The sequence below is a fragment of the Tamandua tetradactyla genome, unplaced genomic scaffold, assembly GCF_023851605.1.
Source record: "Tamandua tetradactyla isolate mTamTet1 unplaced genomic scaffold, mTamTet1.pri scaffold_73_ctg1, whole genome shotgun sequence".
NCBI classification, from domain to species: Eukaryota; Metazoa; Chordata; class Mammalia; order Pilosa; family Myrmecophagidae; genus Tamandua; species Tamandua tetradactyla.
The window spans coordinates 1,189,848-1,216,964 of NW_027518403.1; the positions used below are offsets into that span (position 1 = coordinate 1,189,848).

The window sequence follows — 27,117 nt, forward strand, 5'->3', positions numbered from 1 at the left end:
GTTAATATAAAATTATAGTAACACTGCTTCATCAATTTTCACAAATGTACCACACTAATGCAAAGTGTTAATAATAGGGAAAATTGTATGTGTGGGATATTAAGAGGCACTCTGTAATTTCTGCATTTTTTAAACTTACAACATCTCAAATAGAGTAAGAGTTATCAAAGTAAAAAACTCTAAGAAAAGTTTCATAGACTTTGATAAATTAATGATAAAATTAATAAACAGAAGTACTGTAGAGAATATCTAGGCCAAATTTTAAAAATGAAAAGGAATGAGCCACAATAATTCAAAGATTTTGATGTTGGTACAGTAGATTAATAATGAAATATTTCAAAAAACTATCTAACATGGTCATGCTTACAAGTTACAAGGAAACATTGTTGCCATCAGAAAACAAGGTCTTCAATAGTCAGGCCCAGCAGACCCCACATCAAAGCGAGAAACAAGCCTCAGTATCTTGGTGAGAGGTCAGTTCACTGAAGATGCATTGCAAAGAACTAGAGGAAAAACATCCCAAGACCAGTACACAATGGGAAGGGGGGTTTGGGGTTTATAACTCCTAACAAACAAAGAAATGGCAAAGATCCAGAAGAAAGCAGAAAAAAAATTAAGAACTAAATAAAAGTCACAGGAGTCATAAAATCAAGTAACGGCCACTTGCTCTGTTTTGTTTGGTCAGCATGTCCTCTTACCTGGTGGGCCCTTTGATCTTTCTTGACCATTCAGGTCTCTGATCTTGTCCTCCAAGAGGAATAAGGTGCTGCTGTTAGCTCATATGATTCATTCCTGCAAGCAGAGCAAGGGAGGGTTTCCGGAAACAGAGAGTAAGCTTTCTTTTTGTTGAGATTAGACCACCCGCATCCTATTTCAGCGAGGGCTTTTTATGCTTAAAATAATTCAAGGCTGCTTGAGTGAAGTGATTATATCAAACAGTTTCAGTTACAGAAGACAATTCTAAGCATTTTCCAGCTAAATGATTACAATGAGCTTTTTTTAAAAAATTTATCCAGTTATCAACATTGCACTCCAACAGAGAAAGGAGAAAGCATTCTGTGCAAGACTGGTGAATAACTGGTTATAAATGGGGAGAAATACAAAGGAAATGAACAATTCATGCCGCTCAAAAATTCATTCCAGGAAATACAAAAACCTAAATAGACACAAAGTAATAAAAACACAATAGGGACATATGATTATGATCTTCGGATAAGCAAAACATGAATACTTTTAATGGTGATGGTAATATTTACCATATGAAGGCAGGTACTAGCACAATCCTCATTATATAAATGAGGAAAAAGAGATTAAGTCAGATTGTCCAAAATCAGAGACCTTGTATACGAAGGAGCTGGATGTGACCACAATGATCTTGTGCTAAACTCCATGTTTTTACCTCTTCTGTTGCACTGCCTCTCAGGTCAAGGAGAAAAAAACAAACAAACTATAATGTCATCAATGTTTTGAAATTCATTAAAAGAAAATGCATCAAAAACAGGAGACAAATGTAAAAGCATATTAGTGGAAAGGCATATAATAGACAAGGATTCATATCCTGACAAGTGAAAAAAATTTATCTACCAAAAAAAAGAAAGAAAAAGTTAAAGACAGAAAAATGGCAAAGAGCATATAGAAGTAACACAGAAAAAAAAACATAAAATACAAATGCTTATCCAATAAAAAAGGTCAAATACAGGAAAGTTCACTGCAACATTATTTGTAACAGCAAATAGCAGGAAGCTCATCCATAGAGGAATGGCTGAGTAAACTAGTATATTCATGTGGTAAAATACTCCAAAACATTTAATGGGATGAGATAGGAACATACTGTAAAAACAGAGTTTCACATTTGGATACATGAGGTTTAGTCAATAACTGGGTTTTTGTTATACTACATCCCAAATATTCCATGGAAAGGATAGCACTGGGGTTGCTGAAGTGGATACCTCAATGAAGAACTTCATCTTCCTGCTCTACCCTCCTCAGCACATCACTTTGTCCTTAGGTTCATCTCTTTAAGGTCACAAAACAGCTGTACAAGACCTACACATCATATCCTCAACCAACTTCTCTAGGCTAAAAGAGAAAACACTACTTTCTTGCTACCCTTTTTAAAAATGCAGGTATAATTTTTGCATAGAGTACTATTTGGTTTGCTAAAGCTGCCAGAATGCAGTATACCAGAAATGGAATGGTTTTTGAAAAGGGAATTTATTATGTTACAAGTTTACAGTCCTAAGGCCATTTATAAAGGCCAAACTAAGGCATCCAGAAAAATGTACCTTAATTTGAGAAAGGCCAATGGGTCCAGAAAACGTCTGTCAGCTGGCATCTGATGGGGTCTTTGGCTTCTGGCTTCAGACAGCTTTCCTGGGGTCATTTACTTTCTGCATCTCCAAGCACCTGGGTCTTATGTTGGTTCTGTAGTTTCTGAGGTTTCTCCAAAATGCTTCCCCTTTTAAAGAGTCAGTAAACTAATCAAGACATACCTTAAATGGGTGGTATCACATCCCTACCTAATCTAAAAGCCACGTCCACAGTAGTGTGCATCACATGTCCATAGAAACAATCCAATCAAAAGATCTCACCCACAACTGGGTGTGTCACATCTCCATGGACAAAATCCAAATGTGGATTCCACCCCACAACATTGAATTGGCATTACAAAAAACATGTCTGCCCCTAGAAGACTGGATCAAGAAAAAGGGCATGGCAGCACGTGTGGTGGGTGTACATCGGCAGCTATCATCGACTGAGTTCCAAGCCTCTCGTCCCTGCTGTATTATCAAGATGTCTCTTTCCAACAAGCTCACCCTGGACAAACTGGATGTGAAGGGGAAGTGGGTCATCATGAGAGTGGACTTCAACGTTCCTATGAAGAACAAACAGATAACAAACAACCAAAGGATCAAAGCTGCTGTCCCAAGCATCCAGTACTGCTTGGACAATGGAGCCAAGTCAGTTGTTCTTATGAGCCACCTGGGCCAGCCTGATGGTGTCCCCATGCCTGATAAGTACTCCTTGGAGCCAGTTGCTGAAGAACTCCGATTTCTGCTGGGCAAGGATGTTCTGTTCTTGAAGAACTGTGTGGGCCCAGAAGTGGAGAAGTTTGTGCAGACCCAGCTGCTGGTTCTGTGATCCTACTGGAGAACCTCTCCTTTCATCTGGAGGAAGAAGGGAAGGGAAAAGATGCTTCTGGCAACAAGGTTTAAGCCAAACCAGCCAAAATACAAGCTTTCTGGGCTTCACTTTCCAAGCTAGGGGATGTCTATGTCAACGATGCTTTTGGCACTGCTCACTGAGCCCACAGCTCCATGGTGGGAGTGAATCTGGCACAGAAGGCTGGTGGTTTCTTGAAGAAGGAGGAGCTGAATTACTTTGCCAAGGCCTTACAGAGTCCAGAGCAACACTTCTTGGCCATCCTGGGTGGAGTTAAAGTTGCAGACAAGATTCAGCTGATCAATAATATGCTGGACAAAGTCAATGAGATGATTATTGGTGGTGGAATGGCTTTTACCTTCCTCAAGGTGCTCAACAACATGGAGACTGGCACTTCTGTTTGATGAAGAGGGAGCCAAGATTGTCAAAGATCTAATGTCTAAAGCTGAGAAGAATGGTGTGAAGATTACCTTGCCTGTTGACTTTGTCACTGCTGACAAGTTTGATGAGAATGCCAAGACTGGCCAAGCAACTGTGGCCTCTGGCATACCTGCTGGCTGGATGGGCTTGGACTGTGGTCCTGAGAGCAGCAAGAAGTATGCTGAGGCTGTCACAAGGGCTAAGGAGATTGTGTGGCATGGACCTGTGGGGGTATTTGAATGGGAAGCTTTTGCCCAAGGAACCAAAGCCCTCATGGATGAGGTGGTGAAAGCCACATCTAGGGGATGCATCACCATCATAGGTGGTGGAGGCACTGCCACTTGCTGTGCCAAATGGAACAGAGGATAAAGTCAGCCATGTCAGCACTGGGGGTGGTGCCAGTCTAGAGCTCCTGGAAGATAAAGTCCTTCCTGGGGTGGATGCTCTCAGCAGTATTTAGTGCTTTCCTGACTTTTGCTTCCTGTATGTTTCCCTAAAGTCAACTTAGTGTTCTCTGCTTTGCCACTTGGCATTAGCTAATATCTCCCCCTCACATCAAGGTTCAGCTTGTGGCCAAGAGATGCAACATCAGGAATCCTTAAACAGCTGCACAGCATCTCAGCTCATCTTTACTGCACCCTGGATTTGCCTATCTTCTTCACAATCCCATTTGAATTTCTTAGTGACTAAACCATTGTAGCTTTCTGGAGTGTATATATTTATATACTGCCTGCTAAAAGAAAGTGAATTATGTTAGCTTATTTCTCTTTTTGAAGTAGTTTATTCTGATTAGCTTTGTCACCGTTTCAGTGCTCTGCATGGAAACAAGATAAAATTCCAGTTGTAGGTAAAAAGGGGGACAAAGTTGATGATCTGCAAGTAGACAATAAAAGTATCCATTTAAAAAAAAAAGAAAAAGGACATGGCCCTCTGGGACACATAACAGTTTCAAACAAGCACAAGAACCAATACACAAACATCTCTAGTTTTAAGACTGCTGGCATTTTAAAAGCTTTCTTGAGGTACAATTCACATAACGCAAAATTCACCAATTTCAGGTTATTGTTTTAGTTAATTTATACAGTTGTGCATTCATTGCAACAACCCAGATTTAGAAAACTTCTAAAATTCCCATAAGTTCCCTCATGTTCATTTTCAAGTAAATCCCTGCTACCATCCCTCTTCCCAGGCAATGACATCTGCTTTCTTTGTGGGTTTTCTTTTTAATAAATCATATCAATAGAATTATACAACATGCTGCATTTCACAAATTTTTTTTTCATTTAGCATAAGGTTTTTATAATTGTCCTATGATGTAGCCAGTTTCAATAACTTAGTTTTTTTCAATTTTTGTTCCTTTTGGATTTTTTATGCACAACTTTCTAAACTGATACTTTTTTGCTTTCATGAAAATGGCCAGACTTAATGTATTTCTGTAAAATTAAGCTAGCATTCATAGTCTTGGCTACCTATAAGTCTTTGATTCTAATCATCATGCTCCTTTCAGCAAAACTCCCTGGCTTCTTAAAAGTAATCTCAGCTTGGGTTGTTCATTTAACCCAGAAGTTATTTAATAGGATCATAAAGAAAACTTCTAAGTGATCACACATTACCAGTAGGTTTCACTCTAACTGTTAGATTTTACTGTCAGATCTCAGTGCCTAGAAAATATGATTTGTAGGATATCAGGTTTCATGATGTCACTGACATTTCTTGAAGCCTAAAATCTTTTTAAAGAATTTTCTTTGTTATTCATTGAAAACATGTATTCTCTCTCTTTACTGGTTAAAAATACAGTCAATTTGTCTATCTGCCCAACTAATAAAACATCCTAATGATATTTAACATTCTTCATTCTCATTTATATGTTGAATATCACAACAGTTGATATATGCACTATTTTCAATGTCACCAAAAATAATTGTAAATGTGTCAAATTCTCTGTCTTCTCCATGACTCTTTGCATTAGACATTTTGAAATATTTTGTATTAAGGCTATATTTCTAAATGGCTTGCAATAGTAAGTAGTAGATTGTATGTATTATGTAAGTTTTAAATACTTCATCAAATTTTTAAGGGATTCATCAAATTTTCATCTCAATACAATTCTGCATGTTATTTTATTTTGTATTTCTTCTTATTAAAAATTTATTTTTCAGTCCTATGTAAATATTGATCAAAAATAGGAAGTAAGATACATTAGTTGTCTGATAAAATGCAGATTTAGCATCTCATGTTTTATGCACAATAACTCTGGATTGTAAATACAGCTGAGATAAGAGAAGACTGTGCGATTTAGTCACATTCATGGATTTCTCCAAAGCCTCATGTTTCTGCATTCTTCCTTTGTCTTACACTTCACTCCCCTGAAAATTAACAACATCAAACACTATAATTAGGAAAAACTTCCTACATAGTCACAAATTCTTAAAATAGACTCATGGAAAAAAAAAGGAATATAAAAAAAGACCTATATATATGAAGAAACAAAATGTATGACTAGATATAGAAAAGGAGATTAAATGTATTATTAATTTATTTTAAATTTTAGCCATAATGAAAAACCTGTAACAGATGGCTTAATTTGTAAATTTCAGCAAATATTTAACGAAGAAAAATGCAAATTCTTATCAAACAATTACAAGAAATAGAAGAGGAATGAAAACTCTCAAATTCTTTTATGATCCCTAAACCAGACAAACATATCACAAGAAAAGAAAACAACAGTCCAATATCTTTAGGAATATAGAAATACATCTTCAAATAAATATCACTGAACCAAATATGGCACCATGTGAAGAGGATTTTATACCATGAGCAAGGAGAATTGATCCCAGGAATACAGGGGCAAGATTACAACCAAAAATCCATTAGTGTAATATGCCATGTTAATAATATAAAGGACAAAAATCAATCATCTAATGAGACACAGGAAAAGTACCCAACAAAATCAAATTCCAATGCAGGACTTAGAATGAAAGCAGAACTCAACAAACTAGGAATAGAATCAAACTTTCAAAACCTGATAAACATCACATATGGAAAAACTGCAATAAACATCATAATTAATGGTCAAACACTGAATGTTTTTCCTTTAATATTGGAAATAGAAAAGGATGGTTACTGTTGCCACTTAAAATCAACATTGTTCTTGAGCTTTTAGGCAGAGAAATCATAAGAGAAAAAGTAATCAAAGGCCTCCATACCAGGAAAGGAATGGTTAAACTATCTTTTATTACAAATGACATAATCATATATAATGAAGTAATTCACTAAAAATACATCTGAACTAATAAATGGGTTTAGAAAGATCACAAGATACAACATCAATATACAAAAATCAATTTTTTGTTTATATGCTAGCAAAGAACAATTTGAAAATAAAATCAATAAAACATTTCCATTCACAGTATCCTCAAAGGAAATAAATTATAACTAAATTAATGAAAGAAGTACATGATACATTTCTATTTCCCCTTTTGGTCAGAATGGAATTGTTGCACCCACTGTGCCAGGATCAGGTGTAACTAATGAAGTATCAGTGGCAGAGAGAGTTCAAATAGAGTCCAGAGGCTACTATATGAGCAATTGGAGGTTGCTCTTAAACAAGCTTCAGGTAGACCTTGCTATCTGTCTTAACTTGCCATCCCCAACCAGGACCATTCCAGCCAATCTGAAAAACACCTAGGACAATATATAAGAATCCACAAGGGTTCCATGCACTAAAGTAACTTTCTAGAAACTTACAACCTCCAGGTGGGACCCTGGACCAGATAAGTCCTCAAGCCTAGAGGGCCCAGCCTCTCCAGAACATCATATAGCTCCATATTTCTACTGAATATTAGAGACACAACATTGCAACATGAAACATTTAGAATGGTTAAAGCCCAAACATCCCTAAATAGAGGGATCAAAGGATCAAAGTTGATGATGAAGTTATACAGAGAAGATAGGATTTAACAAATGAATATGAATCCTGAATCATTAAACTGACACCTCTTTTAATCTTCAGTATCTTAGAGTAGCCAGACATAAAAACCTAGAACTTTGGAATTTTAACCTATGTCAAACTCTGAAATAAGTTCTACAACTAATTGTGGTGCTGTGCTTTGAAATTTATTGTTTCTTTTTTTGTATATATATTATTTTTCACCAAAAAAGAAAGAAAAACAGATGACTGTGATGATAAAAGAATATTTAAACCATCTAGCCTCCTATATTTTGTAGAAGCTAGAAGGAAAAATCTGAGAGGATTGTATGGTACTCCATGACAAACTCTGGGCTCTCTCCTGTAACTACTTGCTGAAGGGCACTTTGAAAATTATTACTTTTTTATTTCTTTGCTTTGTACAGATGTTATGCTATACAATTATAAAAAAGAAAGTACAAAGTTGTACACTGGCAACTATAAAACATGGCTGAATCGTATCAAGGATATAAATGAATGGAAAGGCAAACAGTATTCAAGGATCACAATAGCTAATACTGTTAAGAACAGAATACTCCACGAATTCATCTGGAGATCTGATGGAACTGTTCTCAAAATTCTAATGGTCTTTTCTTATAGAAATTGACAAGCTAACCCTAAAATTCATATAGGAATAGAAATAAAACCTGTAACCAAAACAATGATAAAGATAAAACAAACTGGCAGACTCACACTGCCCGAATCTAACTGAATATGAAATTACAGTAACAAGGACAAAGTAGCACTGACATAAAAAAGATCCATGTCATGAAAAGACAAGAATAGACATGGAATAGTCATGAGTGTCCAGAAATAAAAGTTTTCATTTGTGATGAACTGATTGTGACAAAGACACCAAGAAATACATAGGGAAAGAATAGTTTTTTCTCCACATGGTGCTGGAAAAACTGGATGTCTTATGCTAAAGGAGGAAACTGGACCTCTATATCATATCATATAGAAAATGAATTTCAATTGGATTATGCACCTTAATGTAAAAGTTAGGACTATTATATTGTGATCTCAGGCTACGTAATATATAAGACCAAAACATAATCAGTAAATCAAAAATTGCTAAATTGAGTTTCACCAAAATTAAAACCTTTTGTTCTTGAAAAAACACCATCAAGAAAATTAAGAGATACGTCACTGACTGAAAGAAAATATTTGCATACTATATATAATGCAATTGTCTGTAAAATATATAAAGAACTCCTACAATTGAACAAACAACCTGATAAAAACTAAGCAGAGATCTGTAAAAGATATTTATCTAAAGTGATCTAAACATTGCCAATAAGCCTAAGAAACTATGCTCAATATCATCATTCTTTAACAAAATTCAAATAAAAACAAGGAAATGCTAATTCACATCCAATAAGATGGCTATAAGCAAGCAAGAGACCCTCATACATTGCTACTGGAGATATAAACTGGTGCACTCACTGGGAAAAACAATTTCTCTCAACATGTTTCTCAAATTGTTACATATAGAACTATCATATGACCCAGCAGTCCCATTCCCAACTATTTAAACATAAAACCTGAAAACCTATGTCCATAAAAAGACACGTACAGGAATGGTCATAGCAGCACTAATTATAGTAGCCAAAAAATGGGAGAAACTTAAATACCCATCAATAGATGAAAGAAATTTTGAGATGTTACATATGCATACAATGCAATACTATTCAGCCATCAAAAGGAATGAAGTATTGACACATGTTACAGAATAAGCAATGGCAATAACTCACAGCTTATTAGGAAAACATATCATCAGAGAACTTTTATTTTTTAGCCACGTTTCAAGGAGCTAAGCAAAGTTCACTAGGACTTCTCAAGGAAAAAAAAGAGAGAGGTCACCTAAGATAAAGGCTTTCACTTTGTTTTTTGTTATGTTGTTAATTTTATGAGACATTTGCTTAGAACAAGATCTTTAATTCAGGCCTTATGGTAGGGTATTTTTATTTGAGCCAGATTTATCATGTGGATAATGAGGAAAAGCCTGTTGTGATCTGTGATTTGGAGAAGAGTCTTTAAAACCCCTAAAGTGACTTGGTTTCTAGACATCTCTCCTAAGAACTGCTCCCAGGTGATATTACCCAGATTTTGTGTGGGAATCATAGCAGCAGCCTCTTGAGGTGACACACACTCACTGAGATCTCTATTGAAAGGGGTGATCACACTGTCTCCTCTTCTTTGCTGCATTTTTTCTAGCAGCTTGTCTAGGTCATCACCCATTACAAAATAAAGTTGGGATAAGATTGTTATCTTGCTTGTTATCACACTACAATTTATACACTTTCCCATGCCATGTCTCTCTTGACCTTCTCAATATTCAAAGCAGGCATGATGGGATTATTGTATCTCCACTTGACATTATTAGAAAACTGAGGTCTAGGGCAACAGAAATTCAACCAAGGTCACATGACACATGAGTAACTGGGCTGAGGCGGCTGTCTCAGGCCAGGAAGTGTTCTCCAGAGCACACTGTTGCTCTCTGAGGTGTTAGCAATAACATTCTTAGGATAAAGCACACCAAATGAAAGGAGATCAGCTGGTGAGCTTGAGTTCCATACTCATCTCCTTGACAGGCTATGATTTAAATTTAGAAAGTCACACAGCTAGGGGCTGCCATCTTTGGTGGATCTTACAGCTACTTACCTAATGATGTGTTCTTGAAATGTAAAGCCAGGAAACTGACCTTTCCTATGAGGAGCTCATAACTAATTTCTTTCAAAAACTCACTTGCGGTAAACATACTCTCTGCCAGAGCTCTAGACTGATGCTGACCTGGAGAATAAAAGGGGAGAAGAGATGACTTGCCAATAATGGGAAAGCTGGATTCAAAAACGTTTGCCAGAACATTACTTACAATAGTAAAAATTAGAAACAATGGAAGTATTTAATAATAGGAACTAGGTTAAGAAAATTATGGCACTTCAAAAGACAGACAACCACTTGGCATCTGGAATGACAATTTTAAAGCTATATACAGAATCAGAGAAAATGTTTATAACATAATGTCAGGTAATAAGAGAAAAATTATGCATGCATATGATAAGAACTAGGAAGAAATGTGAAAAACCTAAAATAATTTTGTTTGTGTGGTTATTGTGGATATCTGTCTTAAAAATATAAACTCATGTTGCTAAGTTGTCTTTACAAGTGAAAATGAAAAAAAAATTTAACATCTCATACTTTCTCTTAAAGCTTTCTAAGAAAAAAGATCTATTAAGAAAGGAGGGTTTTGCCAAAGTGAAGGAGCTTACCTATTTTGGCAGGAAGAGCTAGAGCTGTTCAATATAGAGAAGAGAAAAGCAAAACTGACTCCATATGGCTCTCTGGGGTTGATATTTGTGTTTGCAGCACAGGAATAAAAACAAAACACATTTTGTCAAGTGCCAATTTTCTGAAAACTTTTCTTTAGAGGCAATATTGTAACATTAAATATCCTCCTCAATGAAGTGACTGTATGAGGGAAGTTGCTGGGAAATCTGATTAACGGGGCTTAAACCACCTGTAGCACTGGTTTTATCACATGCTAGAGTGGTAACATTTCCTAAACCATTCAAGGACAGGAGTTACATGAGACAAGGGTATCTATTACTATGGTGAGCTTTAAAATAATGCTCCACTAACCAGCTGAGAGGGACATATGCCAAACTAAAGGCTGCAAAACCGATCTGAGGAGGAAAGGAAAAGTTAAAATTAGGTGGAAGAATCCAAGTTGGAGCAATTAACCAGACTTTGCTACCTGGAACATGGTAGGCACCCAATAAATATTTGTCAGATGGATGGATAATTGAATAGATTGGGATTGGGGGGAGTTACTCACCTAATACAACCACACAGAATTCATTTCCTCTGATTTTTGATGCACAAATTGGCACAACATAATCTGGTAGCCTTTGATAGTGTCTCATTTCACTGAGAGTCCTCAATGTCTCTGAAATGCCCTCTGCCAAAGATTTCTGGGTCACAAACACATGTACCAAGTCTTGAGATATGCTGGTAATTAATCTGGCAAGCCAAGGGAGCTGTCCTAGTGACACAGGCATACACTGAGCACTCATTTTCAGGGCTCTCTCTCTCAGAGTAAATTCCTGCATAGCTTTCAGCATAATTTGTTCAAATTCCTCCCTGAGAGGTATCTGATCAGGACCTAAATTGAAAAGAATCATGGCTACAATTTAAAAATCACAGCTAGAAGAGACAGACATGCACGTACAGTGTATGGACCTTCTGAGTCTTTCATACTCTAATAGCCAGATAAGCTCACTTTTTCTTATAGCACCCAAGTAACAGTTCCTACTAAACTTTATCCATTACCTTCTCTCTTCTTTCTCTGCCTTGATTTGAAAAAAAAAGCAAGTTTCTGTTCTATCCTGGATATCTTCAAAAGTGGATGTACTAAGAGAATATCAATTCCATTAAATGTCTTGATCATTATCCCTATTAAATTTGGCATTATTGAAATCATTAATGACTGATGAAATAAGAAGCCAACCCACATGCATATAATCAATTTTAGGTTTCATTCATTTCTCCTTTTATTCATAGGTACTTGGAAAAACATTTTATATATTGCTTCTACATCTAATTTTGAGAAAAGTACATACAGGAAAATTAGGTTGAATGATTTTTCACTCCTGATTTATTTTTTAGGCAGTTTCACACTTTCCCCAGATAGAGAATGCTTTCATCATCTAGTTACTCTTCAGCTTTCTGGCTTGTTAAGTATGGCATTTGGTCCTCTTCTCCCATAATGGTTATAGCTAAACCTATACTGGTGACCTGTGGGCCCTGCAATTAAGGGGACTTTGTTTCTCTTATTTCTTTAGAAACTAAACCAGTCTTCAGATTAAAATAAGCAAATCAGTGTTTGGGATCCAAATGACACAAATGAATTAAGATTCCTACATTTAGTTTAAATTTAAACCAGTGAGACTATGCTCATTTCCTCTATTCAGTTGTGGTTTTTTTTTTCTTGCTATGTGAATGTGAGATTTGAGATGCTGACTACCGTAAACAGATACAGGCTCTGCAGTGCCTGATATCTGAGACCAAGTGATAGTCTCATAGCCCAGGGTGAAAAGCCCTGACTGAACCAAAGGATAAGGGATTAGACTTTCATATGGGCAGGAAGCAAACCATTCCTTCTCAAGTCGAGATTTAAGTGGCCTCCCCAGCCCCTGAACATCTCCTCTGGGAATGAAAATGAGGAGTTCAGTGATATTATTTTTTAGAATAAGGAAAATTAAATAAAATACTAATTTAAAAAAGCAACAGTTTTAATTAGAGAAAATATTTTCTAGGATTAGTTGGGAGCCAAGGTCTGGTAGGAGAGTGGAATTTCTCAGAATACATGGAAATAGGGCAAGAAATCTATAATGCTGACATTGTTCTTCTTTCTTATGCTGTCCCAAATCACTGGCTAGGAGAAGTGCCCTTTTCGCACCTGTGAACCATTAGCACTTCTGAACTTCACTTAGCTTTATCAAATAATTGCTGTTTGTGTTCATGCGTGTACACTTACCAGTAGTGAGCTTAAAGTGTATAGATGTGTTCTGACAATGAAATGAAGGGAAAATGGTCATTCAGTTAAAGCTTTCATCTATCAGAACATATGACAGTTCAAAAGCATGTGACCCTGACTGCTTTTACCTACTGCTTCTAATAGGGAACCTAAAGACTCAGATAGCTGGTTAATAGGTATGCCCATAAGACCCACCCTAAACTGTGACTGTGTAAAATGTTCTGTTAGGTAGTATAATTAATTCCAAATATAAAGGCATTCTGGGCAAATAAAATTATCAAACATGTTCATAACATTCTTTGTTGTCTTCAAACTCAAACTCAATTTATAGAGTTTTGACTGATTTACTCTTAGGATTTGCACAATGGATGAAATTTAGCAAAGTTTAAATGAGGCAAGAGACTTAGAGTCAAATATCCAATCATCTCCCAACATTTCTTCCTCCTTAGCCTTTACAGCTAAATGGCAGGAGCCTTTTCTCCACTATTCACAAGCTTGGTAATAATGATGTTTCCTCCTTCAAGAGCTAATCTCCAGTAACTCAGGGTTAGCTGGGCATCAATTCTGATGGTTTTTTAGATAGCATTATCTTAATAGGAAAAGGCATGGTTCCAACAGACCCAGAGCCTTCCAAGAATCTCTGGGTCTGCTGATTTCATGATCTACTTCAAAAGATTTTCAGATTGTGCAATAACAGATTTTTTCTTTTAAGTGACTATAGTAGAAAAACATGTTCTTCCTGAAGAATCTTGTTGTTCTTCTCCATTACCTCCAGGGAACTGGGCCATCCAAAAATTAGACCTGTTCTTTTGGAAGTTTGGATTTACTTTTTAAATGTTTATAATCTATAGCATACATGAAAATAGTCTTGCTGCTTTCCCCAAAACATCTAGAGGCAATTGAAATTTTTCAAAAACTTCAGAGGAGGCAGAACTTACCAGTTTTGGGGAGACAGAAAAGTCCTAATATTCAGTCTAGTTTGTTTTTTTTTTAAAAAAAAAAAGAAAGAAAGAAACAGCTATCTATATTGCAAATTGAGAGATCTAATTGATTGACTAAAGGGAAAACTAAAGAGAATTGACCCTACAGGACAGAGGAGTCTTGTGTAATTAAATAGAGATTTTTCTATTTTTAAAGATAAAACCTTGGGGCACAGTGGCTCAGCATGCAGAGTTCTTGCCTGCCATGCCAGAAACCTGGGTTTGTTTCCCAGTGCCTGCCCATGCAAAACAAAAAAAAGATAAAACCTTTTAGTAATTCAAGACATTTTGTTTTGACCATTTGGTTCATTTAATTAACTTGGACTTTGATTTTTTTAATTATTATTAAGGTTAGAAAAATGCTATACAGAATGGCTTGGTTTGCTGTAATATTATTGCTCTTTGTGGTCTTGTTTTACTAATTCAAGGTATCTCTCTAAGAGCTGCTTTTAGATCTTAGAATAGAGTCCAAAGTCCAATGTCAGTATGTAACAATTAAAATGATGACATCAAATGGGCTGCACATCCAGGTGATTTTTGTAACTTTATTACCTATTAATAAGCGTGATTAACAAATCCTAGGTTTATCATGAAAGTGGCTCAGGGGAATTCTGAAGACTTGACAGATTCAAAGGCACATGTTAGAGCAGAAACCAATCACAGCAGCCTTTAGCCTCTCATGCCACTAAAAGTTGCAGCCAAGGTTGCTAATTGATGTTCCAAAGACTGAATCTGATTTCCTGAAGCTTTTGGCTAGGCCAGTGTTTTTTGTTTTTTAGGTTATTTGTTTTTTATTTATGATGCACAACCACATACAAATGCAAACTAGGCCAGTGTTTTTATTATTTTTAACACTTAAGTATTTTTTAACATTAAAGGAATTTAAAGAGTGCATATAGAATTTTTACATCATTTTACATCTTGAACATTTTTCTAAGTAAATTAGTAGTTTGAAGTCCCAGTTTATAATTAGGCTGTATATTAGATGGCCTACTGCAGTTTGCAAAATAAAGGGCATTACAATGTAAATGCTGCTGAACCACTACAGTATTTCCAAGGCACCTGCATATACCCACTGTGGGGCTCAGGCTGATATACCAAATAGAGGAAGTGAAGGGTTCATGACCTATGTAACCTCTTATCCTAAAGCTCAGAGAAACTTCCAGAGAGGTCCACAGTTACTGCCTCAATGAAGGAAAGAATAATGGAACTACATCAAAGGGGAATAGCTGGAAAAAGGAAAAATGGTGTAGGGATAGTGGGTAAACAAGATAAAAAGGCTAAGTGGAAAACCATAAAACCACTGCATAAGAAAGTTGGCTATATTGCATTCCAGATGGCAGCAGCATTTTTAGAAAGGTTACTTGGCCAGATTTCCTAAGGGAGGGTGCACAGTTCTGTAAATTTCTGTTATTATCAACAATTCAGGAGACCTTTGGAGCAAGTTGAGAATGGCCAGTAGGTGGAGCAATTCATCTCTCTAGGCTCCGAAGGAGTAAGAGGCATGAGTTTGGAAGTGGGGAAAATAGGGAGAGAGACAGGTGGTTGACATGGAAATGAGGAAGAAAGGAAAGGAATAGGAGAAAAACGGAGGAATGGGAGAGGAAAAGGGAAAGTCACAGTGAATAGGGTTGAAGGAAAGAAATGGTAGAAGGCAAAGAAAGAAAATAAGAGAAAATAAGAAATAGTAGATGAATTTAAGAAAGTGGGAAAGGAAAAAGTATGTTACAAGAAACAATGAAAGTAGTTACCATCAAATAATTATTAAAAACAGCTTACCCAGCTGCACAAGATATTGAATAGTCAGAAGAATCATATTTTCCACGCTTAGGAGTTGGCTGCTAGTCAATCCTAATTGTTCCAAATCTGTTTTTCAGCTGTGGAATCTTGTAGCAATTCACCAGCAGAGGACTCACAACAATGCTGCCAACATTTCCATAGAAATAGGGTAAAGTGCCATAGCCTGTTCCAACAGAAGCAGGTCAGTGAAATTCAACTTTAAACACACACATATATATATACGTTCAACCAGGTACAATTACTCAACTATGATAAAGGATGCTTAACAAAGTTCCTTGCCCTCAGAGATGACTACCAAACAAATATTTTAATCCTAGGGAATTCATGTTGGATGCCCCAAATTCTACCCTTACATTAAAGAAGATGAACAGGAAACAAAATAGTCAAATTATATTTTTTATGTCTCTCACAGAAAAGATATTTTAATATCCTATCTCTGCCACAGAGGACTGAAGAAAGTTTGCAAAGCACTCCTGTGTATTCCTGTAATATTGCAATAATAAAATATTTTCTCACAAATTCCTGATCAAATTTCTTTTCAGATGAAAATTTGTCTCTGAAGAAGAAATCAGAAACAAACAAACAAACAAAAAAACCCTTCAATTATGCATTTCACTTTCTGGGTTTTTCTTAAAAGATAATATAAGCTAAATATATAAATATTTTTAAAAAACAAAAGAAATAATTAAAATGAATATTAAGGAGTATTTTGCCTTTTACTGGTGTTTGGTAGTTTCTACTCCTGACTATTTTAGCTATTTTTGTTATATTTTCTTTCTAAATGCCAGGAAATAGTTGCAAATCATCTTGGAAGTAGATATTATAAAATATGTTGAAAATATACTCTGTTTTGATGGTGAACTGTTGTGAGACTTCATAAAGGCAGAAACCAAAGTGTTTTTGCACTTCATATATTTCCAGGGCTCAGCTGACTGTTCCACAAGAATTTTCTAACCCATATGGTAGAGAGATAACTGGGATTTTCCTAGTACATACAGGTTCAGGATCAGCTGATTGGGCAGTCTGAAAAAAGTAAAGTATTTGAAGCAAAACGATTCATGATAGTAGGCTCAGGCTAACCACAAGAAGCAGATAACACCTCACTTAGACATATTCTAAAGATCTGGTGGCACTTAAACATTACATCTAAAACAGATGTCCTGAAGATCAAGCAGGCAGTCTCCTTCTGGTCTAGGCTAGCCCCAAGACCAAGGAGACTCCTGGGGTAGGAAAGAAAGGCACTAAATTCATCCTAAAATCTAGGTACACCTAAATTTTGACACCTCTATATATAGATAGCCTAGAAGGACTCAGACCCATTAAGATACTGATTCCTAGATGTTCCTCATGGCAAGAACTCTGGGGGCTCTTGGTTCTCCTGGGTAGGTCTGTTATAGCTGGCTTAGTTTGCTTCCTCTCTCTGTGATTCTTTTTCCTGTTAGTGGTATGCCCCTCCCCCACCTCATTCACTCTCACTATGCCTTCAGGACATAGCTTAAACATCCCAGCTCAAAAATCTTCTCAGATCCCTCCAGGTAAGCCCTCTCTCTAAGCACTTGTTCTGAGAATCTCTACTACCTCCCTACCACAGTGTATGGAAATTGTTATTTACATGTCAGACCCCCTACTGAACACTGCTCCTTGAGGGCAAAAAGGCATTGCCTTATTCTCATTCTAATCGCATGCTGAAGACCACATGAAATAACTGACCAATAAAGCTAAAATAATTATTAGATGGAAAAATGAATAAACATACAATCAATGAAATGGAAAAACACTTCTAGATTTCAAGCTGACAGGGAAACTTTGCCTTACCTATCAGAAATAACTGGTCTAACTCCTGAGTTACTCAGCAAGTTTTGGGGAACAATTACAGTTTCTCCTGCAGGAATGGGCTGAGGTTGTAAAATTCCAGTTAATGGAGTTTGTGGAACTGTGGTACATAATAGAGGCTCTGGAAAAAAAAGTTTTTTGAGAAGAATTAGAAATGAAAGCTAAATAAATTACAGTTGAAAGCAACACAGCTTTAATACGTTAACAGAGAAGTTTTATAAATCTAATGGTTTTTTTCATTAAAATAACCCATGTTTATTATATAAAATTAGCAGAAAAATAATAGAAAGAAACAAACCGACCATAATCACACTGTCCAGATATAGCTACTAGTTAGCATTCTGGTAGCTTTCTTCTCATTTGTTTTTCCGCAGTTAACCTTTTGGATTCTGTTTTATACTTTATCTTTTATCCACTAGATTATCAGTCATATATGCTCAGTGTATAAAATTTGAGAAGGATAAACTCATCATTAATCAGTACTACCTACAGGCAATCCCAGTAACATATTGACATAATTCCTTGTGTATATAAGATCTCTATGTTGTCTTAGTAAAACTATGTACTTGAATTTATATTTGTAGAGAACCTCATCTATGTCTTAGAATTGGTATGATTACAGCTGCCTGCATTTACCACAGCAAGACAGACAGGGTTTGATGTCCATTTAATCATGGGTCTGAAATAGCAACAGTTTGAGTATTATCAAAGAAAACCAGTTGGTTTTTTAAGATTCTCACCACAGACAGAACAATCTAGGACAGAACCAGATCCCAGGAGAGCAAATCCACAGTCATGATGGTAAAACAAGTCTGTTTTTGCCCTATAATGGTGGTAGATTAAGATCAGTTGTAATGGCACATGGTAGACATGATAGGGACAAAATATTAGCTATTCTCACCATCCTTCCATAATAATGGATGCAATAGTTGGTTAAAAAATTTTACCTTCAAGGGTTCAGGGAAAGAACAGGTGATGATATTTCTGCTAATTCAAAATATTTAAAACCAGTCTTCTTAAACTCACTACCCTCCCCCTCTCTATGTGGGGCATGATTCCCAGGGGTATAAACTTTCCTGTCAATGTGGGACAGAAATCCTAGAATGAGCTGGGACTCAGCATCAAGGCATTGAGAAAAACTTTTAGACCAAAAAGGGGGGGAGAGAAATGAGACAAAATAAGGTGTCAATGGCTGAGAGATTCCAGAGTCAAGAGGTATCCTGGAGGTTATTCTTACATATTACATAGATATCACCTTTTTAGTTAAGGTGTATTGGAGAGGCTGGAGGGAACTGCCTGAAAATGTAGAGCTGTGTTCCAGTGGCCATGTTTCTTGATGTATAATGATATAGCATTCGCAATGTGACTGTGACTGTGAAAACTTTGTGTCTGCTGCTCTTTTTATCTATGATATGGACACATGAGTAAAACATATGGATTAAAAATAAATAAATAACAGAAGGAACAAATGTTAAAATACAGTAGATTGAAATGCTAGTGATCAATGAAAGTGTATTGAAAAAATAGGGGAAGCAAAGGCTAAAGTATATTCGGTAAATTGAAATACTAGCTAGTCAATGAGAGGGAGGTGTAAGGGGTATGGTATATATGAGTTTTTTCTTTTTTCTTTTTATTTCTTTTTCTGCATTGAGGCAAATGCTCTAAGAAATTATCATGGTGATGAATACGCAATTATGTGATGATATTGTAAATTCTTGATTATATACCAAGAATGCAATGATCATACAGTAAAAATGTTCGTCTTTGTATGTTGTGATGCTTAAAAAAATTAAAAAAACAAAAACAACAACAATGACAAAAAAAAAACAGTCTTCTGTCAAAATCTTACCAGTTCTTGCAAGAGGTCATGCTGTAGACACAGGTACAACTAAACCAGGTTGGGGGACAGGTGACCCAGGATACCAACCCGCTGTCATTTCTTTGGTGGCCCAGAAGCGAACATGGTAGCTGAATAAAAAAGAAGGATGAGCCTTGTATACAGCAAAACAGAAGAAAGGAAAGAACATCAAAGTAATACAGGACCTTTAATTTCACTATACTCAGAAAATCTAAATCACTCTTCTAGAAGTAAAATTAGAAAAAGTCACATTAACAATACCATTTAATATCTATATACTGTTTTACAATTTACAATTTTATCCATCCTATTTCATTTGATTCTATCAACAAACCCACGAAGTATTATCATTATATCCATTTTGTAGATGGAAAAAGGACAAATATTATTGTTATATCCATTTTGTAGATAGAAAAAAGAAAACTTCAGATATGTCCAGGGCCACATAACAGAGAATAACTTTGAACCCTGAACTGCAGTCAGTAAATCCCATGGTTTTTCAAGATGGTTTCTTAGTCATTTACTTCAAGTATTTCCCATATAGGCTTGTTCATGTAGAATCACCAAGACACCAGAATTATTACTATTTGCACCAATTATAAACTTTTAAAACACTGTGTGACAAACTAAGGAAAAACTCTGGGAGAGTGCTGTCAGATAATTCATCATTCTGAAATCTGTAGCACTTCTACCATAATTAAGTAAGATTTCAAAGTGGGTTTTGTATCTTGGTCTCCTGATGCATAGCCTGGTCTTGGTGACAAACAGTAGGTCACTGGGTGGGCTGGAGTAGAGCTGGATGCACTATTCTTTCCTCCATGGCTACTGTTTCCATTAGCAGCATCTGTGGTATGCAAGGAGAGAAGGAACTCAGAAAAAACCTGGGTAGGACACTACTTTCTGTAATATGCAGAAAACCCCACACTCTAGGATTCAAAGAAACCTCACTGAAAGGACTCAGCCCAGTTGAATAAAACCAACTATACCCATAAGAATAGTACCTTCATTAAAAACTGAATGTCACCTAAAACTAATTTTCTGGGATCCCCAAGAGATCTTTTAGAATTGGAAGACCATTTTCAGTGAAGTATTTGGAGATGGGTAGATGGAAGAAAAGAAAAACAATTTCTCTCCCTCTCTCTTTTAAAAAATTTATTTGTAATTTTGTACACATAGAAATTCTCAAACATATACAAAAGTACAGAGGCTAGTACAATAAACTCCTATGTACCCCACCCAGCTTCAAAATTTATCAACACATAACCAATCTGGCATCATCTATATCTCCACCACCTCCTCCCACACATGCTGGATTATTTTTAGGCAAATCCACTTATCACATCATCCCTAAATACATCTCTGTGTGTTTCTAAAAGAAAAGGAGTCTTAAAAACATAACTGTCAAAAAAAACATAACTGTCATATCATTATTATACTAAGCATTAACAATAACATTAATAGTTTCCTAATATCCTATTGGTATTCAAATTGTCTCCAATTATTTCAGAAAAAATTTTTTAGCTAGTTTGTTCAAATTGGGGTTCAAAAAAGATCCACATAATAAATTTAGATATGTCTCTTAAGCTTATTTTAATCTATTGGATTCCCCCTTCTGTTTCTTTCTTACAATTAATTTGTTGAAACCTGGTAGATTGTTCCATTCTTTGGAACTTGCTGATTGGAACCCAGGTACTCACTGAACATTCCTTTGTTATTTCCTATGAACTGATAGTTAGATATATAGAAGATTGATCAGATTCAGGTTCAATTTTTTTGGCAAGAGTATCTTATAAGTAGCATTTTATTATTTTCCATCATGAGGCACATATGGCTGGTTTTCTCTCTTTTTTGTGTGTTTTCAAGTGTTTCAAGTGTTGACAGTCCAACCCTTGCATTATGAAACTGCCCATCAGCCTTTCATCTTATGGTTTTAGCAGACATGGTATTATAGCTAAGAACCATTATTTTATTAACTTTTTAAATGCTGTAAATACTTGAATTCAGTTTTTTTAGGCCTATAATCTAAGCAAGAAGTGGATCTTGTAAAAGATGTTTGAACCAGAGTAAGAACAAAAGCAGTCTAGGTGAATTATGATGCATAGCTGCTGGAAAGTTTCCAAGAGTGGTAGGCATTTTTTTCTCCTCACTCTTCTACTTTTTTGACCATTTCTTCTCTGCAAATACTATGTTGTACTTTTCTAGAATTCTATCCTTAATTCATAGCTTGTCTAATCCTTCTTCCCTCCCTGACTGATATCCTTTACTCTAATGTTTTTAACTCCATATTGGTAGTTCAAATATATATCACCAGTCCTGAATTCCACCCAGCCCCATGGTAAATCAAAATAACTGTTGAACATCTCCACTTAGATTTCTCATGGGTATCTCAACTACAACACGTCCAAAACCAAATTCACTATCCCCTCTTGAAAAACTTGCTCCACTTGCTATATTGCCTGTCTCAGAAAACAGGATCACCATTAACCTAGAATGATGAGCACCAACCCAGACTCTTTCTTCTCCTGCTTGCTCACATTAACTCAGTTACAGTATCTGATTTTACTTCCTGAATAGTTGTTCAATTCTATTATCACCTTGGCCAGAGACATCATCATTTTTCAACCAGATGATTGAAATGACCCCCAACTAGTTTCCCTGCTTGTCTTCTTACACATTTCTTCCAAAATGACCAAGGTCAAGTTCAAATCAGACTATGTCACTCCCTTGTTCCATCAGTTATAGAGTAAAATCTACACCTCTTAGCATGGCCTCCCATGATCTTTTTTTGCCCACCACTCCATGCTCACTCCCCGCCATTCCCTGCCTTTTACATCTTTGGTCTAACAAGTCCAAACTTCTTGAAGTTCCTGCATTCATTGTGCTGCTTCTTTCTTCTGAAACTTTGCTCCTCTTACTCCCTGTATGTGAAATGCCTTTCCCCCCACTCCTTTATACAGTTAACATCTCCTTATCATTCACGACCAAGTTCCTTCAAGAACTCATTCCTGATTACTCCCTAAGATGTTGGGCTAAAACCCTCTCCTCCACACTCCCCTATTTATTGTTGTTTCTATCACAATACACTGAAAATATCTTGCTGTGGATCTGTTTTCCCAACTAGATCACAGTTTCTGTAGGCATCAGAAATGGAATCTTACTTACCTTTGTTTCCCAGTTCCTAATCATAGCAAGTACTCAATAATTGTTTGTTGAACAGAATCAAACTACTGTGACTCCTCTGTGTGCTGAATGTTATTCCCTCACTTTTCTAGGTGGACTACAGAGAATGCAAAGTTTTGTACAACAACATACAGCTACAGACAGTTTCATTACATTTTCAACTGGCAGGTAGAAGCAGCTTCTGTATTCTTCTACCAATTTACCAATTAAATTTCACAAAAGTCTTTTGTAGACTATGTATTTACCAAAGAAATATAAGTGAGGAAAACATCACCTGCAGCAAAAGTCTTCCCTCCAACCTGCAAAGATGAAGCCAGAGGTTTCACAACATTCTTATTCCAGGTCAGGTTCTGAGCTCAACTTAAATTGATTGCAGAATTAGCTGGACTGAGAATCGTTGAATCTTTAAAATGAAAGAGGTTGTTTAAAGTTAGTAACTATTTATATATGCAAAGAGGAAGTTAATTCAAGAAGAGAGAGTGGAGAGGGAGAAGACTAAAGAATTTCCATTTTCTCTGACCTACTCTGACATCTCAGGAAAGTTAATTTCTCTGTATTCAGATCTTATTTATTTAACAAACACTCACTAGAAGTTATTATGTCCTGGGTGCCAGTCTAAGCACTTTGAATCTCTGTAAGAATTCAGTGAGGTAGGCATTATTACCTTGAACAGTTATTGTCATTTAACTTGGCCAAATTTGGATGACCTGAAATCAAGGATATCATTATGCTCCATATAAAAACTATATCCCCAGTTCTCTTCTCTTCAAAATCATATTTTAATGAGATTATTTATTTCTATTCTGATGAGTTTGCCATTTAAAAGGTATAATGCAAACTAAGACATTGCAATCTGGGAGAAAGCTTTTCTCTGCAGGAATGCTACTTTCATTTTTTTTTTAATAAACTAGAATTAATTTATGTAAGTAAGAGCAGGTACTTCCAAAAGAAAGCTCCTATTTCAATTCAGAAAATAATTCATCCCAGAAAAATACTCATTCCATTTCAGAGACAGGCCATGTAGAGATAAAGACATCAAATGGAATTTTCCAAATTGAGTACAAACACCAAATCTTTGACTGCTCTGTAACAGAGCAACTTGGTCAGTCAACACAGAAAAATGTCAAAAGTTACTGGTAATTCCTCTGAGAGTTTGAAAAATAAAGATTTTTTCAATGCTGATGCTACATTAGAAAGAACCTAAAAAATTATTATTCATACTACAATGTGGTTCCAGAAACATCTAATCAGTGCTCACAAGAACTCAAGAATTTGAAATGGTTCCCTAATGGCTTGGAAAAGTTAATGTGTTTCTTTAAGGGCCTGACTTAGCACCAGGGAGTGGTTTTTATTTTTATTTTTGCAAAATTTCAACCATTTGTTTATTCAGATGAAGACTGTTGGAGAAGGTAAGCAGGGGATTGGTCAATAACCAACAAAGACACTTACAGATCAATCCAACTGAACAGAGGAATTTTATATTATTCTCTAACTTTAGATTAATATTGGATACAAAAAAAGATTCTGGAGAATGTTTCAAAATATTTACAATGTCAAGGTCTGATGTCATGATCTTTCTCCACAGAACCCACTGTTTTGAAAGACTTTCAGGCATGTGTGTGAGTCTCATGGATATCTTTATATGATGTCAGCAATCCCTTCTTTGCTATCTTCTCAGACAAAAGGAATATCTTCAGGTCCCGTTAATTAGTCAACATCTTATTTAAAACTCCAGGCTGTCTTTTCTTCACCATATCAATATCTACTCCCATAATAAGTTGTTCAGTAGCTCATCATTCTTGAAAAGCTCACCAACTGTATTATCATACTTTACACTATAAGATCTAAAAGAAATTGATGTGAAGAGGATTTCTGCTGAAAATCAGGTCATCCAACATTTTGAAACAAGGAGAAAATTACTTCTTTTATTTAAGAGGTTTCCTTCCCAGGGATGAGCCTGGCCCTAGCACTCGAGATCAACATGCCATCCTGACCAAAAGAGGGAAAAGAAGTGTAACAAATAAGGTATCAGTGGCTGAAAGAGTTCAAATAGAGTTGAGAGGCTCTGGAGGTCACTCTTATGCAAGCTTCAGTCAGACATTGCCACTTACTATAACTTGCAAAACCTCAACCAAAACCATTCCTTCCAATCCAAAAGAATACCTACAGTACTATATAAGATTCTACAAAGGTTCCATGCATTAGGGTAACTATGCAGAAACTTACAACCTCTAGTTGGGTCTCTGGACCAGATAAGTCCTGAAATGCAGAGGGACCAACCTCTCCAGAACCTCAACTAGGTCCACCCACCACCCCATATCATCAACAGCATCTTCCAACATGAAACAATTAGAATCCATAGCCCAAATACCCTAAAAAGTGGGAAAAAGATCAAAGGTGTTGGTGGAGTTACACAGAGAAGGTCAGGTTTAACAAATGAGTATGAGTGCTGAATCAGTATATTGATATTTATTTTTAGTCTCCAGTACCTTAGAGCAGCTAAAAGTAAAAATCTAAAATTGGAGAACTGTAACCCACACCAAACTCTGAAATCTGTTCTACAACTAACTGTTGAGATGCACTTTGAATTTTATTACTTTTTTGTATATATGTTATTTTTCACAAAAAAAAGAGGTGGAGTATAACAGAGAAGTTAGAATTTAATAAATGAGTATGAGTACTGAATCATTATATTGATATTTCTTTTCTCCAGTGTTTTGGAGTAACTAGAAGAAAAAATGAAAGATCGTGGAACTGTAACTCATACCAAGTTACATAACAAGCAGTTCTATAACTACCTGTTAAAATGTACATGGAAATTCATTGCTTTTTTATGTATGTTATATTTTACATTTAAAAAAAGTTATATAAAAAAAGTTTCTTGGTACCAAAATGGTCAGGGAGCTCAATCCTTTCAGAAGGCTTATTTGTCTTAAGGAAAGGGGACTTTGCATCCTTTCAGAAAGACTCAGGAATAAACATCCCTGTGACCAATGTACCTATGTACTGCAGATGGTGCTTACTTCCTCATCTCACCAGGGAGTGATTTTAAGGTCCACTGAAAGAACAGACCCTGGAAAATGCAGATGCAACTTTACATATTTGCAGAAAACTGAAAATAGCTCAGATTTTTCAGATATTAACAGAAAGCCTTGTAGGACAGGAATTCTAAGGAACTTTGCTGCGCCATTACAGAGGTTGGTCAATAGTTTTTAGGTCCCGATCATATTGTTGGAAACATGATTAGTAGCTTGCTGCACTAGTTAATACCTATAATTTTAGAATAGGCAAGATCTGGTTGAAACATTATGAAGTTGCAAAGACTTGGAAGGGTGGTGATTCACCACTTTTTTCAAAATCAACAATTTGAAATAACAAAGACCGGTATCTTAAAAATAAGGGAAAGTTGAGAGGTGCAAAGGTGGCTCAGTGGCAGAATTCTCGCCAGCCATGCCAGAGACCCGAAATGCCCAGAGCCTGTCCATGTAAAAAAAGGGGGAAGGGGAGGTTACAAAATAAACGAATAGAAATAAATTGTTCCCATATATATAAACAGCCAATAATTAGATAAAATGCCCAGTAATGAGCTTAATGAGAAATATACACAACAATATAAAGAAATCTTTAAAATACCTCTGAATAAAACATAAAATGTCTGTTTAAAATATTGGTGGATGGGTACAAATGGCCAAGTTTTAGAGGTAGATAACAGGTCAATTGTAGTTCATCAAATCATTCCATTTTTATATGTGTTTGAAAATTTCATATTAAAAGTATTTTAAAAATCTAAAAATACTTCTGAGGTCACAAAAGCAGACTTGAAAAAATGCAAAGATATACCATGTTTTTGAGCAGGAAATTAGTGTCAAAAAAGATGCCAATCAACCTACATTAATTTATAAGTTTGCTATGATCCTAGAAAAAATACTATAGGTTTAGATATTGTTAGAATGTGTATTGGTAGTACTAGAATGTTTTAGCTTGGCAAATTGATATAATGTTGATATGGGGGGGAACCCCACAAGAATAACTGGAAACATTCTGAAAAACAGGAGAAATGAAGGGAGGTTAGCATAGTTATATAATAAAATATAAGTCCTCGGTCAATAAAACACTGAAATCTTGTTGCATTAGTAGAAAAACAGTGCAATGTAATAAAAAAGGCAATAAGAAAGAGACAGGACACATATACAGATAAGAATTTAATGGAAGATAAAGGTAGTAGCTCAAATCAGCTATGAACACAGAACATTCAATAAACTGCTGAGACAATGGCAATCAGGAAAAACAAAGTTGAATAGACATCTTATCCCAAGCATCAAAAGAAAGAAACCAAATGGGCCAAAGGTATGAAGTTAAAAATGGAAAATATAATAAT

The 27,117-nt window shown here is 35.8% G+C and overlaps 1 protein-coding gene and 2 pseudogenes across 5 annotated transcripts in view; 1 reads left to right on the forward strand and 2 right to left on the reverse strand.

Moving 5' to 3' along the window:
* The window catches only part of LOC143673279 (GREB1-like protein), a 75,013-nt gene extending 51,553 nt beyond the window's left edge, over positions 1–23,460 (reverse strand). For 2 of the 5 annotated variants that reach the window (XR_013170292.1, XR_013170293.1), the window contains exons 1-10: positions 23,014–23,460; positions 20,252–20,403; positions 19,551–19,669; positions 17,684–17,822; positions 15,848–16,031; positions 11,388–11,714; positions 10,822–10,845; positions 10,214–10,342; positions 2,286–4,455; positions 699–792 (exon numbers count right to left, since the gene is read on the reverse strand). Coding sequence is in view for 1 of the 5 variants with exons in the window: in XM_077147600.1 (XP_077003715.1) it covers positions 5,941–5,948; positions 10,214–10,342; positions 10,822–10,845; positions 11,388–11,714; positions 15,848–15,884 (525 nt within the window). In the remaining 4 variants the exon portion in view is untranslated. The other 3 variants (XR_013170294.1, XR_013170295.1, XM_077147600.1) reach the window with 3 other exon arrangements.
* LOC143673277 (phosphoglycerate kinase 1 pseudogene) lies at positions 2,546–4,228 on the forward strand (annotated as a pseudogene).
* A 633-nt stretch (positions 23,461–24,093) lies between the features above and the next one.
* LOC143673285 (transcription termination factor 1, mitochondrial pseudogene) lies at positions 24,094–26,581 on the reverse strand (annotated as a pseudogene).
* Positions 26,582–27,117: the final 536 nt, after the last annotated feature.